The sequence below is a fragment of the Dromiciops gliroides genome, chromosome 6 (assembly GCF_019393635.1).
Source record: "Dromiciops gliroides isolate mDroGli1 chromosome 6, mDroGli1.pri, whole genome shotgun sequence".
Lineage (NCBI taxonomy): Eukaryota > Metazoa > Chordata > Mammalia > Microbiotheria > Microbiotheriidae > Dromiciops > Dromiciops gliroides.
In genome coordinates, this window is record NC_057866.1 from 87,204,411 (window position 1) to 87,222,810 (window position 18,400).

At 37.4% G+C, this 18,400-nt stretch overlaps 1 protein-coding gene across 1 annotated transcript in view; it reads left to right on the forward strand.

The window, feature by feature from the left end:
• The window catches only part of EVC (EvC ciliary complex subunit 1), a 138,338-nt gene that overhangs the window by 12,397 nt on the left and 107,541 nt on the right, over nucleotides 1-18,400 (forward strand). Inside the window, exons 3-4 of the mRNA XM_043971603.1 lie at nucleotides 12,963-13,046; nucleotides 15,892-16,124. Of these exons, the coding sequence (XP_043827538.1) occupies nucleotides 12,963-13,046; nucleotides 15,892-16,124 (317 nt within the window). The remainder of the gene's footprint in view (nucleotides 1-12,962; nucleotides 13,047-15,891; nucleotides 16,125-18,400) is intronic.

Sequence of the window (18,400 nt, forward strand, 5' to 3'; positions counted from 1 at the left end):
TATGCTTCCTTTTCTAAGCTGTTGACCCTTTTTTCCCATAATTTTCTTGTGTAACTCTCACTCTCATTTCTCTCATTCCTTTTCCCATTTTTTCTTCTACCTCTCTCATTTGATTTTTTTTAATGTATGAGGTATTTTATTTTTTCCATTACATGTAAAGATAGTTCTCAACTTTTGTTTATACATGCTTTACAATTTCAGATTTTTCTCCCTCCCACCCCTCCCTCCCCCCTCCCCTAGACAGCAGGTAAGCTGATATAGGTTATATCTATATATCTCTATACATATACATATATATATATATACACACACACATATATATACACATAATAACATTAATCCTATTTCTGCATTAATCCTGTTACAAGAGAAAGAATCAGAGCAGTGATGCAAAACCTCAAAATAGAAAGAAAAAAAAACCCAACAGCACCCAAAACAAAAGAAATAATATGGTTCAATCAGCATCTATACTCCACAGTTCTTTCTTTCTTTTTTTTCTTGGATTTGGAGATCCTCTTCTATCATGAGTTCCCTGGAACTCTTCTGTACCATTGCATTGGTGAGAAGAATATAGTCTATCACAGTAGGTCAACACTCAATGTTGATGATACTGTGTACAATGTTCTTCTGGTTCTGCTCATCTCACTCATCATCAGCTCACGTAAGACCCTCCAGGTTTCTCTGGACTCTTCCTGCTCATCATTTCTTATAGAACAATAGTATTCCATTGTATTCATATACCACAACTTGTCCAGCCATTCCCCAATTGATGGGCACCCCCTCAACTTCCAATTCCTTGCTACCACGTAAAGAGCAGCTATAAATATTTTTGTACATGTGGGTCCCTTTCCCCCTTCCATGATTTCTTTGGGCAGAAGACCTAAAAGTGGGATTGCTGGGTCAAAGGGTATGCACAGCTTTATCGCCCTTTGGGCATAATTCCAAATTGCTCTCCAGAATGGTTGGATCAGCTCACAGCTCCACCAACAATGCATTAGTGTTCCAATTTTCCCACAGCCTCTCCAACATTTATTATCTTCCTTTTTTGTCATTTTAGCCAATCTGATAGGTGTCAGGTGGTACCTCAGAGTTGTTTTAATTTGCATCTCTCTAATCATTAGAGATTTAGAGCATTTTTTCATATGGGAATAGATAGCTTTGGTTTCTTCATCAGAAAACTGCCTGTTCATATCCTTTGACCATTTCTCAATTGGGGAATGACTTGGATTCTTATAAATTTGATTTAATTCCCTATATATTTTAGAGATGAGGCCTTTATCAGAAGCACTGGCCTCAAAAATTGTTTCCCAGCTTTCTGCCTCCCTTCCAATTTTGGATGCATTGCTTCTGTTTGTACAAAAATTTTTTAATTTAATATAATCAAAATCATCCATTTTGCATTTTATAATATACTCTATCTCTTGTTTGGTCAAAAACTGTTTTCCTTTCCAAAGATCTGATAGGTACACTATTCCTTTCTCTCCTAACTTACCTATGGTATCACCTCTTATGTCTAAATCATGTATCCATTTTGACCTTATTTTAGTATAAGGTGTAAGATGTTGGTCTATGCCTAATTTCTGCCATACTATCTTCCAGTTTTCCCAGCAGTTTTTGTCAAATACTGAGTTCCTATTCCAGAAGCTGGAGTCTTTGGGTTTATCAAACACTACATTACTAGTGTCATTTACTACTGCATTTCCTGAGCCTAGCCTATTCCATTGATCTACCACTCTATTTTTTAGCCAGTACCAGATAGTTTTGATGACTGCCGCTTTATAGTAAAGCTCCAGGTTTGGTACCGCTACCCACCTTCCTGTGAATTTTTTTTCATTATTTCCCTGGATATTCTTGATTTTTTGTTTTTCCAGATGAATTTTGTTATTATTTTTTCTAGCTGTATAAAATAATTTTTAGGTAGTCTGATTGGTATGGCACTGAATAAGTAAATTAATTTAGGCAGTATTGTCATTTTTACTATATTAGCTCTGCCTATCCATGAGCAATTGATATCTTTCCAATTATTTAGATCTGATTTGATTTGTGTGAAGAGTGTTTGGTAGTTGTGTTCATAGAGTTCCTGGGTTTGTCTTGGCAAGTAGACTCCCAAGTATTTTATATTATCTACCGTTACTTTAAATGGAATTTCTCTTTCTATCTCTTGCTGCTGGACTTTGTTGGTCATGTATAGAAATGCTGATGATTTATGTGGATTTATTTTATATCCTGCTACTTTGCTAAAGTTGTTAATTGTTTCAAGTAATTTTTGACTTGATTCTCGAGGATTCCTTAAGTATACCATCATATCATCTGCAAAGAGTGATAGTTTTGTTTCCTCCTTGCCTATTCTAATTCCTTTAATTCCCTTCTCTTCTCTGATTGCTAAAGCTAACATTTCTAGAACAATATAAAATAATAGGGGTGATAATGGACATCCCTGTTTCACCCCTGATCTTATTGGGAAGGCCTCTAATTTATCTCCATTGCATATAATACTTGCTGATGGCTTTAGGTAGATACTGTTTATTATTCTAAGGAAAGCTCCCCCTATTCCTAAACTCTCTAGTGTTTTTATTAGGAATGGGTGCTGTACTTTGTCAAAAGCTTTCTCTGCATCTATTGAGATAATCATATGATTTTGGTTGTTTTTCTTATTGATGTGGTTGATTATGTTAATAGTTTTCCTAATGTTGAACCAGCCCTGCATTCCTGGTATAAATCCCACCTGGTCATAGTGTATTATCCTGGTGATCACTTGCTGTAATCTCCTTGCTAATATCTTATTTAAGATTTTAGCATCAATATTCATTAGGGAGATTGGTCTATAATTTTTTTTCTCTGTTTTTGCTTTGCCTGGTTTTGGTATCACCACCATATTTGTGTCATAAAACGAATTTGGTAGAACTCCTTCTTCACCTATTTTTCCAAATAATTTGTATAATATTGGAATTAATTGTTCTTTAAATGTTTGGTAAAATTCACCTGTAAACCCATCTGGCCCTGGGGATTTTTTCTTAGGGAGTTCATTAATAGCTTGTTCAATTTCTTTTTCTAATATGGGTTTATTTAAGGATTTTATTTCCTCTTCAGTTAACCTGGGCAGTTTGTATCTTTGTAAATATTCATCCATTTCATTTAGATTGTCAAATTTATTGGCATACAGTTGGGCAAAATATTTCCTAATTATTGCTTTAATTTCCACTTCATTGGTGGTAACATCACCCTTTTCATTTTTGATACTGGTAATTTGGTTTTCTTCTTTCTTTTTTTTAATCAAATTAATCAATATTTTATCTATTTTATTGGTTTTTTCATAAAACCAGCTCTTAGTTTTATTGATTAATTCTATAGTTTTTTTGCTTTCAATCTTATTAATTTCTCCTTTAATTTTCAGGATCTCTAATTTAGTGTCTAATTGGGGATTTCTAATTTGTTCTTTTTCTAACTTTGTAAGTTGCATGCCCAATTCATTAATCTCCTCTTTCTCTTTTTTATTCATGTAAGCATTTAGAGCTATAAATTTTCCCCTAAGCACTGCTTTGGCTGCATCCCATAGATTTTGGTATGTTGTCTCATTATTGTCATTCTCTTGGATAAAGTTATTGATTGTTTCTATGATTTCTTGTTTGGCCCATTCATTCTTTAGAATGAAATTATTTAGTTTCCAATTGATTTTCATTCTACTTTTCCCTGGCTCTTTCTTACATGTAATTTTTATTGCATCATGATCTGAGAAGGATGCATTTACTATTTCTGCCTTTCTACATTTGACTATGATGTTTTTGTGCCCTAATACATGGTCAATTTTTGAAAATGTGCCATGTACTGCTGAGAAAAAGGTATATTCCTTTCTATCCCCATTCAATTTTCTCCAGACATCTATCATGTCTAACTTTTCTAGTAATCTATTCACCTCTTTCACTTCTTTCTTATTTATTTTTTGGCTAGATTTATCTAATTCTGAGAGGGGGAGATTCAGATCCCCCACTAGTATAGTATTACTATCTAATTCCTCTTGTAACTCATTTAACTTCTCTAAGAACTTGGATGCTATACCACTTGGTGCATACATATTCAATATTGATATTACTTCATTATCTATAGTACCTTTAAGCAAGATGTAATTTCCTTCCTTATCTCTTTTAATGAGATCTATTTTTGCCTGCACTTTGTCTGAGATAAGGATTGCTACCCCTGCTTTTTTTACTTTAGCTGAAGCATAATATATTCTACTCCAGCCTTTTACCTTTACTCTGTGTGTATCTCTCTGCTTCAAATGTGTTTCTTGTAAACAGCATATTGTAGGGTTCTGGTTTTTAATCCACTCTGCAATTCGCTTCCGTTTTATAGCAGAGTTCATCCCATTCTCATTCACAGTTATTATTACTGACTGTCTATTCCCCTCCATTCTATTTACCCCCTTTGTACTTTTCCCCATTTCTTTCACCCTATTCCTCCTCACCGACGTTTTACTTCTTACCCCTGCCTCCCCCGATCTGCCCTCCCTTTTTATCACCGCCCTCTCTTTTCTTTACCCTTTTCTCCCTTGCTTTTGTCCTCCCTTCTATCAGTCCCCCCCTTTCCCTTCCCCTTTTGTTTCCCTAAAGAATGAGTTAAGTTTCTTTATCCCAATGAACGTATATGTTATTCCCTCTTTGAGTCAAATCTAATGAGAATAGGGTTGAAACCATGTTCCCCCCTCCTTTCTTTCCCTCTATTGTAATAGGTTTTTTTTCCACCTCTTCATATGATATAATTCATCCCATTCCACCTCCCCTTTCCTCTCCTCCCCATAGACTCCCTTTTTATTCCCTTAATTCTTTTGTATCATCACATCAAAGACAATTTATATTTATACCCTCTATATAAAGTCCTTCTCTCTGCCCAAATACATTTACAGTTCTTAAGAGTTATGAGTATTATCTTCCTGTGTAGAGATATAAACAGTTTAACCTAATAGGGTAACTTTTTTTTCCCCTCTGTTTACCTTTTTAAACTTCTCTTGAGTCTTGTATGTTGAGATCAAATTTTCTATTCAGTTCTGGTCTTTTCACCAGGAAAGATTGAAAGTACCCAATATCATTAAATGTCCATCTTTTCCCCTGAAAGAAAATGCACATTTTTGCTGGGTAATAGATTCTCGGCTGCAATCCAAGCTCCTTTGCTTTCCGGAATATCATATTCCAAGCCTTGCGGTCCTTTAATGTTGAAGCTGCCAGGTCCTGAGCAGTCCTGACTGTGGCTCCATATATTTAAATTGCTTCTTTCTGGCTGCTTGGAGTATTTTCTCCTTCACCTGATAATTCTGGAATTTGGCTACAATATTCCTTGGAGTTTTCCTTTTGGGGTCTCTTTCAGGAGGTGATCGGTGGATTCTTTCAATGATGATTTTATCCTCTGATTCTATGATATCAGGGCAGTTCTCCTTAATAATTTCCTGGAATATGGTGTCTAGATTCTTTTTCTGGTCATGGCTTTCAGGCAGTCCAATGATTCTCAAATTGTCTCTCCTCGATCTGTTTTCCAGATCAGTTGTCTTTCCAATAAGGTATTTCACATTTTCTTCTATTTTTTCATTTTTTTTATTCTGCTTGACTGATTCTTGGTGTCTCATGGATTCCTTATCTTCCAACTGTCCCACTTTAATTTTTAAGGCATTGTTTTCTTCAGTGAGATTATGCACCTTTTTTTCCATTTGGCTAAGTGAATTTTTTAAGGTATTGTTTTCTTCAATGAGATTATGCACCTTTTTTTCCATTTGGCCAAGTGAATTTTTTAAGGTATTGTTTTCTTCAGTGAGATTATGCAGCTTTTTTTCCATTTGGCCAAATGAATTTTTTAAGGCTTTGTTTTCTTCAGCTTTCTTTTCCAAGCTGCTGATTCTTTTTTCATAGTTTTTTTGTTTTGCTTTCATTTCTCTCCCCATTTTTTCTTCTACCTCTTGCAATTGATTTTTAAAATCCTTTTTGAGCTCTTCCAGGAAGGCTTTTTGTTCTTGCGACCAATTCACCTTCCCTTGTGAGGCTTCAGATGTAGCCAATTTGAGGCTATTGTCCTCATCTGAGTTTGTGTTGGCTTCTTCCCTATTGATACAGAAGCTCTCAATGGAGAGGGCTCTTTTTTGCTTCTTACTCATTATTGCAGCCTATTTATTTATTCTTTAAGTTGAGGTCTGCTCTGGGGGCACCAGGGTCCCTGTTTTGGGCTTCTTGTGCAGGTGTATAGGTGCTGTGTGACCGGGCTTTTACTCTGAGGCCTTTATGGTGTGTGGAGATCCCCCGCCCTGCACTTCCTGTCTGATTGTGCTCGGCCAGCCAGGCGCCAGACCCCGGCGTCTGATCCCGCCTTTCGTGGCCCTCTCGGCCGGTGCAGGTAGGTTTTTCCAGTGTCCTTCTTGGCCACCAGATTTTTAAACCAGGTTCCGGGAGCCTCAGTTGTTCGGCTGTGGCCCGCATCTCCTGCTGACTTGCCCCGACCCCCTCGGCGCTGGGTTGCTGCCCTGCGCTGGGCCTCCCTTTTGCCCGAGTCAGACCGACCTTTTCCTGAAGTCTTCTAAATTATCTCTGGTTGGAGGACTGTGTCTCTCTGTCTCTTTGCAGGTTCTGTAGTTTCAGAATCCGTCCAGAGGCTTGATTTAATGTTCGTTTTGAGGGAACAAAAGGAGAGCTCAGGCAGCTTGCTGCTTCCTCTCTGCCATCTTAGCTCCGCCCCCTCTCATTTGATTTTTTAAATCCTTTTTGAGCTCTTCCAGGAAGACTTTTTTGATTTTGAGACCGATTCAGCTTCCCCTTTGAGGCTTCACAGGTAGGCATTTTGACAGTATTGTCCTCATCTGAGTTTGTGTTTTGGTCATCCCTGTCGCCATAGAAGCTATCAATGGTAAGGGTCCTTTTCTGTTTCTTACTCATACTTTAGCTTACTTTTTGATTTTTCAAGTTGAGGTCTGCTCCTGGGGCACAGCGACTATTGTTGCGAGCTTCTTGTGCTGGGGGATAGGGGCCTGGTCACTGGCTTTCTGCTCTAAGGCCTCTGTGGCTTGCAGATTCCACATCACCCTGGGCTTGCGCCCTGGGCTTCCTCCCTGCACTGGAATGGCTTGGCCTAGTCGTGCCTGTCTTGGTGGGTAATTCTCTGTCAGTTTGCTCTCTTAGCTGGTGCTGGCGGGTCTCACATCTGGCCTGCTGTGCCACCAGCCTGCTGAGCCAGGACCAAGGGGCCTCAGCTGCTGATCTGTGCTGTGGCCAAGAGCCCTCTGCTGACTTGCCCAGACCCCTCTGCAAAATGCTGAGCTGTGCTACGCTCCCCTTTCGACCAAATGAGACAGAACTTTCCTGAAATCTTCTAAATTGTCTCCAGTTGGAAGATTGTATCTCTCTGTCTTTTTGTAGGTTCTGTAGTTCTAGAATCTGTTTAGAGGCTTGGATTAATGATGTTTTTGAGGGAAACTTGAGAGACCTCAGGAAACTTCCTGGCTTTTCTATGACATTTTCTTTGCTTTCCTAACAGAAAAATTTTGGAATGGTCTGAGGAATGCTGTGATATAATCCCAGTTTTCTCTGACCATTTTGTTCTTTCTTTTCTTTTCTTTTCCTTTCTTTTCTTTTCTTTTCTTTTCTTTTCTTTTCTTTTCTTTTCTTTTCTTTTCTTTTCTTTTCTTTTCTTTTCTTTTCTTTTCTTTTCTTTTCTTTTCTTTTCTTTTCTTTTCTTTTCTTTTCTTTCCTTTCCTTTCTTCCTTCCTTCCTTCCTTCCTTTTGTGTGTGTGTGTATCCTTATTCTGGAGGAGGAGGGCATATTCTTTTTATTGAAATTCCATACTCACACTTACATGCAAACTTAATTATCTGATATACAAAATTTCTTTTTAAAAAACTGCATTTATATTCCAACTAGTTTTCTTAGTAATTATATTGTTTTTACAGCAAAGGCTTTTAGGAGCTGATGAACATTGACATATAGTCTGAAGTACTATGGTTTCTTTGAAAGGGTATTGGACTTAGAAACAGAAGACCTATTTTCAAAGCCCAGTTTGTACTACTGTGTGACCCTTAGGCACATCACCTCTCTCTGGGCCTCATTTTTTTTTAAGTGAGGCAATTGGGGTCAAGTGACTTGCCCAGGGTCACACAGCTCATGTGTTAAGTGTCTGAGGCCAGATTTGAACTCAGGTACTCCTGACTCCAGGGCCAGTGCTCTATCCACTTTGCCACCTAGCTGCCCCTGGGCCTCATTTTCCATCTTTAAAATGGGATTAATACTTCCTTTTCCTGAATATTCCCTTCTCTTACTAGTCTTCTAATGACCACAGAATGATGGCCCTAAGATCCCTACTCATACACACACATATATATGTACATATATATGTACATATATATATGTGTGTGTGTTTGTATGTGTATGTATGTATGTATGTATATATACACACATACATACACATATTATACATATATGTACATGGGCAGTAAGGTAGCATAATAGATAGAGCATTGGCCCTGGAGACAAGAAGACTCATCTTTGTGTGTTCAAATCTGGCCTCAGACACTTAACACCCTGGATAAGTCACTTAACCCTATTTGCCTCAGTTTCTTCATCTGTAAAATTAGCAAAAGGCAAATCACTCCAGTATCTTTGCCAAGAAAACCTCAAATGGGGCCACAAAGTGTCAAAAATTACTATAATTATTGTAACAACTGAGCAACACACATACACATACATACACACACATAGATATATAATACACAGATATCTAAAAATATCTGTACACAAAGTTGTATAGATATTTGTCTGTCAGTATATCTTTGGATATGCCTATGGAAGAAATTTATTTTGCTTGACTATACGTGTTTGTAATGGATTTTGGTTTTTTTTTCACTTTCTCTGTGTGTGTCTTGAGGGGAAAGATAGGAGAGAATGAAAAAATGAGCATAAAATAACATTGAATTTCTAAAAATAATCTCGATGCTACCTAATTCACAGGCTTTTGAACAAATAAGGTGATATGATATAGCCATGAATCACTATATGAATATACATCAAGTGATCATAATAATTATCAATACAAAAAATGTTTATTTCAATTCAACAAATATATATTAAGCACATACTTTGAAAAACTCTTCTAGGTACCAGGTATACAAAGGCAAAAAGTGAAAGTCTCTCTACATTAATAAGTTTATAAATTTTGATGAAAAGAGACAAATAATTCTAAGCTAAATTTATCTGTACAAGAGGTTCCTAACCTTTGTTGTGGTGGTGGTTGTTGTTTTTTGTTGTTGTTCCATGACCCCAGTATAATAGAAGTCTGGTGAAGTCTATGCATCCCTTCTTAGAACAAAATACATACATAAAATAAAATCTATAGGAATCCGGTTCTATTGAAATCATTATCAAAATTTAAAAAAAAATTTCATGGAGCCCAAGGTAAGAAGTCCCAATATAGACAAAGTGGGCGCACATGCTCTGTCATACAAGATGCGCACATCTCCCAGAATCACACAATCACAGAATCTGAGAGTTTGGAGCCATCTAGTCCAACACAGACATCTGTTTCCATTTCAGTGCCAATTTCTGGGTTCACATCTTTGAATCAAAGCCACACATATACACATAACTATTCTCTGAAGATGGACCATCCAGATATAGCCAAAACCACCAGCTGGCTCATGGATCTTAGAGGCCATATAGCTTTACTTTGAGTTACGCAAAAGAGAATTGGAGCCACTTGGAAATGTACTCACCTTGAAAAGGTCAAATGAGGTTAAACACTGTTTGGGAGAAATCCTTTGGTGTGGACCCACACTGATGTATATATCATTCATTTTCTCTACCTGTCTCCATCTGCATGTCCCCTGTTCTACTCTAGCTGAAGAGGCTGAGCCATCAGCCTATATTTCTTTGTCATCAATGAGTTTATATTCTATAGCTTATATCTGGGCTGTACAAATTATTCTATTCATAAAACATTTTTGGTTGGAAAAGCTGCCCCAAACCGTTTTATAGCAATATTCAGTTGTATTTTTTGTTTGGTTGTGTTTTGTTTTTTCAGTTAAGTAAAAGAACTAGTAAGACCACTTGGGCTTGGGCCCTAGGGCCCCAAAATAACAACAACAACAACAATAAAATGAAATGGAAAACTAGTCAAAAGAAAAGAATGGTCAGACAAGATGGTGCCAATCTGGAGATATGACTGCAGAGATATTCTTTAGTAGAATTTGTTGGAATGTTTTGGATAGTTGATGTTTTCTTCTGATGATGATATTTGATAACTAGAGCAGGAGTGATTTAAATTTTGAGTGACCAGGTGGCCTGGCATGGAAGAAGGTGTTGTTTAGGCTGGATTCTGATTTCTGTGAAACATATGAAACAAGGCTAGCATGGAAATTGTCACTGGCACTGAAAGCCCCTGCCAATGCTCTCTTGAATGCATACTGTCTGTTTTTAATATACTGTTGTCTCAAGGTAGTATTTTTAAATGCCTTAGGAATGAGCAATCGTAGTCAACAAACCCAGATGGTGATGGTATTATTGACTCTACTGATGGTCTAAAGGGAAGTGAGCTGAAGTTCATTAGCAGACTGACCATTACACAGCATGAGGGAATGCAAGATCTCAGAGTTAGCAAGAATCACAGAGGATATCTAATCCAACCTTTTCCTGAATATTCCCTTCTGTTACTAGTTTTCTAATGACCACAGAATGATGGGTCTAAGATCTCTATCAGGGATGAGATTCTCCATAGTCTATATAGTTCAAACCCCTTTGTGAACAGAAATCCCCTTTACAACATCCTCAATAGGTAGGCTTAACTGGAAGCCCTCAGCAATAGGGATCTCTCTACCTCCTGAGGCAGTCCAGGTAATAGATTGCTTCTGGACAGCTCATCAACTTTAGACAGTGTGCCGATTTACATTAAAGTGGACAAAGGGAGTTGGACATTCCGACAGGGAGTGAATCAACTTCAGGTCCTTTAATATACCAATTGTAATTAATTCAGAAGAGTGCAGGGATTTACAGAATTTCTTTGTAGTCAATGACTACACTTACAGGCTTTCATTAGTCAAGCTTGCTATCTCTATCTATATGGTACACTGTTTTGGTGAAAGGGCCTGATATAATTGACCTCTACCAGGTGATGATAACTAACTCAGGTGCTATCTAAAATTTCCAAATCCTGAGAAGACACCAAATCCCATCTTATTGCTCATGAGCCAGACCTTAAAGATCATTCAGTGTAAGGCTCCCATTTTATAGAAGAGGAGCCTGAGGTCCAGTGAGATTCAGGAGTGGCTACAACTGGAGACCAATACTCTGTTATCTTTCTCTTTCCTTCAGAAATTTGAAAAACAGTGGGAATAATTCAGGGAAATTCTTCATAATTTGACATGGTTTTAAACTACCCTTAGAGTATTATTATTATTATTATTATTATTATTATTATTATTATTATTATTATTATAGCATAATTTAGGAGTTTAAAATTGTTTTAATATATACGTAAATAATTAAAAATTACAGAATTTCCAATTTAGAATGAGAAGGTTCCCCCAACCTGCCCCCCAAAATTATGTCCCCTCTCTTTATCCATTTTGAATATGAGGACCTTAAGATCCAGGGCTGTGCAAAGTAGTAAGTGACAGAGCTGAGCTTTTTTTCCCTTTTTACACATAAACCCCACTTTATTTCCATTGTTCATGTTGCCTGTTCTTTAAGAAAGATTTTCACACTGAGTTAGACAAAAGAGGGACAAAAGTCAGATTTTGAAAGGTTTCTGAGCCTAGGTTGTGTGTCTATAACAGTGTCTTTCCACAATCCTTGACTGAAGAAGATAGCACTGTTTGGTATTGTCAAAAATAACTTGGGGCAGCTAGGTGGCACAGTGGATAGAGCACTGGCCCTGGATTCAGGAGTACCTTAGTTCAAATCCGACCTCAGAAGACACTTACTAGCTGTGTGACCCTGGGCAAGTCACTTAACCCCAATTGCCTCACCAAAAAGAGAGAGAGAGAGAGAGAGAGAGAGAGAGAGAGAGAGAGAGAGAGAAATAACTGAACTATGTATCTTGGATAATTCAATTTACCTCTCTGGGCCTCAGTTTCTTTGTCAGTAAAAATATGAGGTTAGACCAGATGATCTCTAAGGTCTTTTTCAGTCCTAACCTTCCTCATCTATAAAATAAGGATAATAATATTTGCATTGCTTACCTCCATGGGGTTGTTGGAAAGAAATCACTTTTTAAAATGAAAATGTTACATAAAGGGAATTTTTATGATTCTAACTCTTAGTAGTAATATTTACTGGGGTTTAAGATCTCTTTTAGCTCTAATATTCTATTTCTTATACTCTCAGTTCTCCTTTATCTCTAACGATATTTTCTATATTCCATACAAGCTCTGAAATATTATCATTGTTTCATTTGTGCAATCTCCATAGAACATTTAGAACTTCAGATTAAGAAATCACAAAATTAGAGGGTATTCTGTGGAAGGTGTCCCAAAATAATGTCTGGTTTAGGCTATTAATGCTTACCTACCTTCCTTCCTTCCTTCCTTCCTTCCTTCCTTCCTTCCTTCCTTCCTTCCTTCCTTCCTTCCTTCCTTCCTTCCCTCCCTCCTTCCTTTTCTCCTTCCTTTCTTCTTCTTTCCCTCTTTTCTTCCTTCCCTCCTTCTACTTTCCCATGAGTATCTAATTAAAATGGTATCTGCATGTGTCTTTTTACTGAGGTTTTCTCCATCATAGCACAACTAAAATGATATTAAAGGATGTGTCTCCATTTTTTTTATAAATTATTTAAAAAAAAACACTTCCTGGGCCACTTGTAAATATCTGTTTAGACAGCCCCTTAATCTGTTCAATTCCTCACATATGTAAGTCAGATTAAGGTTTGGAATTTTGTAAATACATATCAGTTTATGCATTCTCTCACTGAAAACTTCAAACACTGTTTTGTTCCCTTTTTTGTGGTTCAGGAATATGAGTCACCACTCAACAGTAACATCACAGCATTTGCATTGAAAGCAAAAGTGGTCTATCCCATCAATCAAAAATTTAGGGTAAGTATTCAAAAAAGTATTCTGTAAAATCCCTTAGTTTGCAAATCAGCATTAATTAAATGCTTGCCATTTTCCAAGCACTATGCTAGCCTCTAGTTATACAAAAAATATAGTGAAAATGTTCCTAACCTTGAGGATAGCTATAGAGCTAGAAATATATCGATGTCAATATCACTATCTGTATCAGTACCAATGTATTGGAGTGTATAGGTATATGCAAAAAAAAGCAAAATTAGAAACAAGGTGATTTTATTAGAAAGCCATCAGTCGTTGGGAGGCAAGGGATAAGGAAAGGTTTCATGTAGAAGACTGTACTTAAATTGAACCTTTCAAAGAGCTAAATAGGGATGATAAGAAATGGGAGTGAGAAAGAATTATATTCCAGGCATGTTGCACATTCATTACAATAAGACAAAAAGTCATTGGAGCGCCATGTAGGAGGAACAGTAAGACAGATAGATTGCCTGGACCATAATGTATGTGAATGGTTGTATTGGGTAATTAGATTGGAAAGGTCAATCAAACATAGATTGTGAAGAGCTTTAAATGTCTGGTTTATGTTTAATCCTACAAGTGATAGTGGGCCACTGGAATTAAGTGAGCAGAACAGTGATATGGTCTAATTTCTGCTCAGGAAAACCACTTTGGAAACTGTGTTGAGAATGGATGGGGTGGGGAGAGACTTGAAATAACAAGACCCATTAAGAAATTATTGTAATGGTCCAGGCAGGAGGTGGTAAGCACTCAAACTAGGGTGATGGGTGAATGAATTGAGAGACACAGACAGATGCCAAAGATGTTAAGTCAATCAGTTAAGTCTGTCAAGAAGCATTTGTTAAGCACTATCTATGTGCAAGGCACTGTGCTAATTGCTCAGATTATAAATACAAGCAAAATAGAAAGATGGCCCCTTCCCTCAAGTACTTTATACTCTATTGGAGAAAGACAATAAATAAAAATACTGCTGAAAAGTTGAGATGGGGAGGTTCTTTTATGGGACATGGTGGCAAGTCTGGTGTTAGAAGCAGAGAAGAATAGGAGAAGAATGAAGGATGGTCTGAGCCTTTCCCCAAAATGGAGGAACTCAACAATGGGAGAAAAGGTCATAGGGATGAAGGGACATCCTGAGGTGAGAAGGCCACACATAATGATGGAAATTCCAAAGTGAGAAGGCATTTGAGACATGGTGGTAAAGTCCAGATAATCAGGAATTAGCAAACTATGATGGTCTCACTGAGAAATGAGATGTGAACCCAAACAGATGGTGATGAATACAAAAGAGAGGTATGTAAAAGGGATGTATTGTCATACCATACCTTGGGCAGAAAGAAGATAGGACAGGCCAAGAAAGGCCAGGTTTAGAATTTTGGTCAGAGAAGAGGAATCTAATGGATAAAGAGGGTCTAGGCAACAAGTATAGGCACCATTTAGGGACCTGGAGATGAAGCACCAGATAACTGAGATCCATGAATTAAATAGAGATAGGAAAAGATAAACAAAACCAAGTCCATCATGTTAGTCTATCTTATGCTGACCTCTCCTCCTTGGACAAATGCTATTTACCCTATACTCTGGGTTTCTGTTCCCTCCCTGATGAGTGGGCAAGGGCTTGCACATCTGGGTAAGCAGAGAAATATAGAGCTCCTCAGATGATGGCTTCTCTTGATTTTATCTAAAATAGAAAAGGTTCGACCATCCTACAGTGTTCTAATACATGACAACTCATGGAATATTCCAGTTCAGATTATAACAGGGTTCTACTGTGTTTGCAAATAAAAACATAGAAAGAAAAAAAAAGTACCAGAAAGTCCAATTTCCTTCTCTTGAATTCAACAAGCTTTAGGTTGTTGTTGGTTTTTTTGTACTCTAATGTATACAGGATGCTGTATAGGGCCCCAAGAAGACACACAGTTTGGGGAACACTTACTACCTATCCTCATGGAGGTCAGAGACTAGTTGAGAATTAAGATAACAGACTAATAATATCTCTATTTGACAGCATTAGAGGACATGCCACTAGAAAGGCACAAAAGATATACTACTTTTCAAGGTCATTAGAAAGAGAAGGGATCAGAGGAAGATTCCTGAGGGAAATGGTATTTGTGTTGTGCTTTAAAAGATACATGCCATTTCAGGAGCAACTAGGTGGCACAGTGCATAAAGCACTGGCCCTGAATTCAGGAGGACCTGAGTTCAAATCTGGCCTCAGGCACTTGACAATTACTAGCTATGTGACCCTGGGAAAGTCACTTAACCCTAATTGCCCTACCAAAAATTGAAAAATGTTAAAAAACTAAATTAAATTAAAAATTAAAAAAAAGTTACATGCCATTTCAACAGGTGAAGAAGAGGTAGGAGGCCGTTGTAGACATGACATATGGAACTGCCTGAGGAAAAGCATGGGAAGCCAAATACAGATTATATTCAAGGGACATTAGTTGTCGTTTTTTTTCCAGTCTGACTGAAGCACAATGTGTACAAAGGAGTAGTAACAGATACTTCGGGAAGGTAGGTTAGAAATAGTGGCAAGAAAGACTTTAAATGCAAAGTTTTCTGTCTCTATTTTACACTTTTCATTATGTTGTCCAATAGTTAATGTTAAAAATATTGGATCTTTGTCTTCACAATGTAAAAATAACTAACCAATTTGGTCAACTCAAGGAGAAAAATATTAGCCCAGTTATGTAATCATATTTGCTAGTTGCTTCAGTCCTATCAGTAGTACTATACAAATTCGGCTTGAAACTGAAGAATTGAGAATACGGTTAAGAACAGACTGATTAACCTCCTTTCTTGTGCTATATTGATTAATGAAGAGGGTTTTTTTTCTTTTCCATTATCATAGCCTCTTGCAGATGGATCATCCAATCCATCTTTGCATGAAAATTCAAAACAGGCAATTTTGCCTAATCAAATGATGGAAGTTTCTCCTTCAAGTAGTCTTGGATCCCTCAGCCAGGGAGACAAAGAAGACTGCAGTTCTTCGACCAGCATGCATTCTGCTATTAGTGATGACCGATTCCATGATAGAACCTTCCTAAAGGTGAATTCTTTCCCAGAGGTGCTGACCTGTGAAAGGTAAGGACCAAGTTGTAACATTTTAGAGGAAATAATACTTAAGAATGTAGGTTTTCGGGGCAGCTAGATAGCGCAGTGAATAGAGCACCGGCCCTGGAGTCAGGGGTACCTGAGTTCAAATCCGGCCTCAGATACTTAACACTTACTAGCTGTGTGACCCTGGACAAGTCACTTAACCCCAATTGCCTCACTTAAAAAAAAATGTAGGTTTTTGGGGGCAGCTAGGTGGCGTAGCGGATAAAGCACCGGCCTCTGATTCGGGAGGACCTGAGTTCAAATCCAGCCTCAGACACTTGATATCTACTAGCTGTGTAACCCTGGGCAATTCACTTAACCCCCATTGCCCTACCAAAAACAAAAGAATGTAGGTTTTCTGCCCTACCTTATAGGGTCACATAAGGATACTGTGGCTATATCCATGAAGTTTGGCAACGAGGTGGTGCCAGATAGAGTACCAGGCCTTGAGTTAGAAAGACTCATTTTCCGGAGTTAAAATCTGGCCTCAGACACTTACTTGCTGTGTGACCTTGGATAAGTCACTTAACCCTGTCTGCCTCAGCTTCCTCATCTATAAAATGAGCTGGAGAAGGAAATGGCAAACCATTCCAGTATCTTTGCCAAGAAAACCCTAAAGGGCACCATGAAGAGTTAGATATGATTGAACAATAGGTATCTGTGAAGTGGTAATGTTGTTTTTGTTATTATTAGATCTGAGTGTGTGTATATATATATATGTGTGTGTGTGTATATGCACGTATATATGTGTATAGATAGATACATATCTAGATCTAGATCTAAATCTAGATCTAGATCTAGATCTAGATACATATATGTAGATAACATTTATATAGTACTTTAATTTTGTAACATTTATATAGTACTTGTATTGTATAGATCGTGTCTCCTTTTATCCTCTCAATAACCCTTAGAAATAGGTGATATTATTAGGCCCATGTAAAGGATGAGTAAATTGAGTCAAGCCAAAGTTAGGTGATTTGCCCCGAGTCACACAGCTAAGAAGTATGAGACGTGTGAGGGTGGATTTGAACTCAGTTCTACCTAGCACATTACTGTACTGCCTAGCTGCCTCAGGTTTATGTGATGGTGGTGATGGTAATGATAATAATAATGATGACCCCTGACATACCTGTAGAGGTTTAGGATTATAAGGACAGCAAAATCACTGCCTTCCAACAGCATTTTGAGGCAGGTGCTGCAAGAAACATCATCCCCATTTTGCAAATGTCAAAACCAGCACATAGAGAAAGGAAACAAGCTGCCTTGGATCACAGCACTAGTAAATGGCAGAGAAAATCAGAATCCAAATGCCCAGATTCCAGACCAGGTGGTCTGGTTCTTATTTAATAAGAACAACAAAAAGGCGGTCAGTATAGGTTAGTAAATTTTCATTTAAAACTATGAAGAACTTTATAAAAGTTAGAACTATTTAAAAATAGGAAATGCTAACTCTTATGGCAATCATTTCTTTATTATTGTAGTTCTTCAGGAAGATAGCAGATCATCTCTTGTTCGGGATGTTGGAGATGAGATTTCTGCTGAATTTGCTTCAAACTCTAGGGCTATGCAAAGTCACATACCTAACAAATTCAATGATTAGGCAAATAATAGATTGCAGTATATTTTCACTGAAAGTGATCAAGTGCAATATAGTTGAGTCAGCAGGCCTGTCAACTTTTTCTTTCTTTCATTTTTTTCTTTTCTTTTTTTATCTTTTGGTGGTGGTGGGGCTCTCCTACCCCACCTATGCCCTAATTTAAAAACAAAAGCTTTGTAATAAATATGCAGAGTCAAACAAATTAAATTTCCACATTGGCTTTGTCTAAAACTGAATAATTATTTTTTGAGAAATATCCAAGGTCTTTAATTTACATTCTCCAGAGAACAGGCCTATTCCCTAACGGAATGGCCAGAATAATTTCTTTTTGAATCTTTACCTCAAAATTTGGGTATCATTTTTTTTCTTTTTTTCTTTTCTTTTTTTTTTCTTTCTTTTTTTTTTTTTTTTTTTTTTTTTTTTTGCTGCACAATGAGAGTTAAGTTCCTTGTCCAGGATCACAAAGCTAGTAAGTGTCAAGTGTCTGAGGTCATATTTGATCTCGGGTCTTCCTGAATCCAGGGCCGGTGCTTTATCCACTCTGCCACCTAGCTGCCCCCAGGTAACATTCTTAAGCATCTTTCTTCAGGAATTGTGATTGATCTTTGTATTAATCAAGGATCTTACATTGTTTAAAGTTATTTGCCTTTGTATTTTTGTT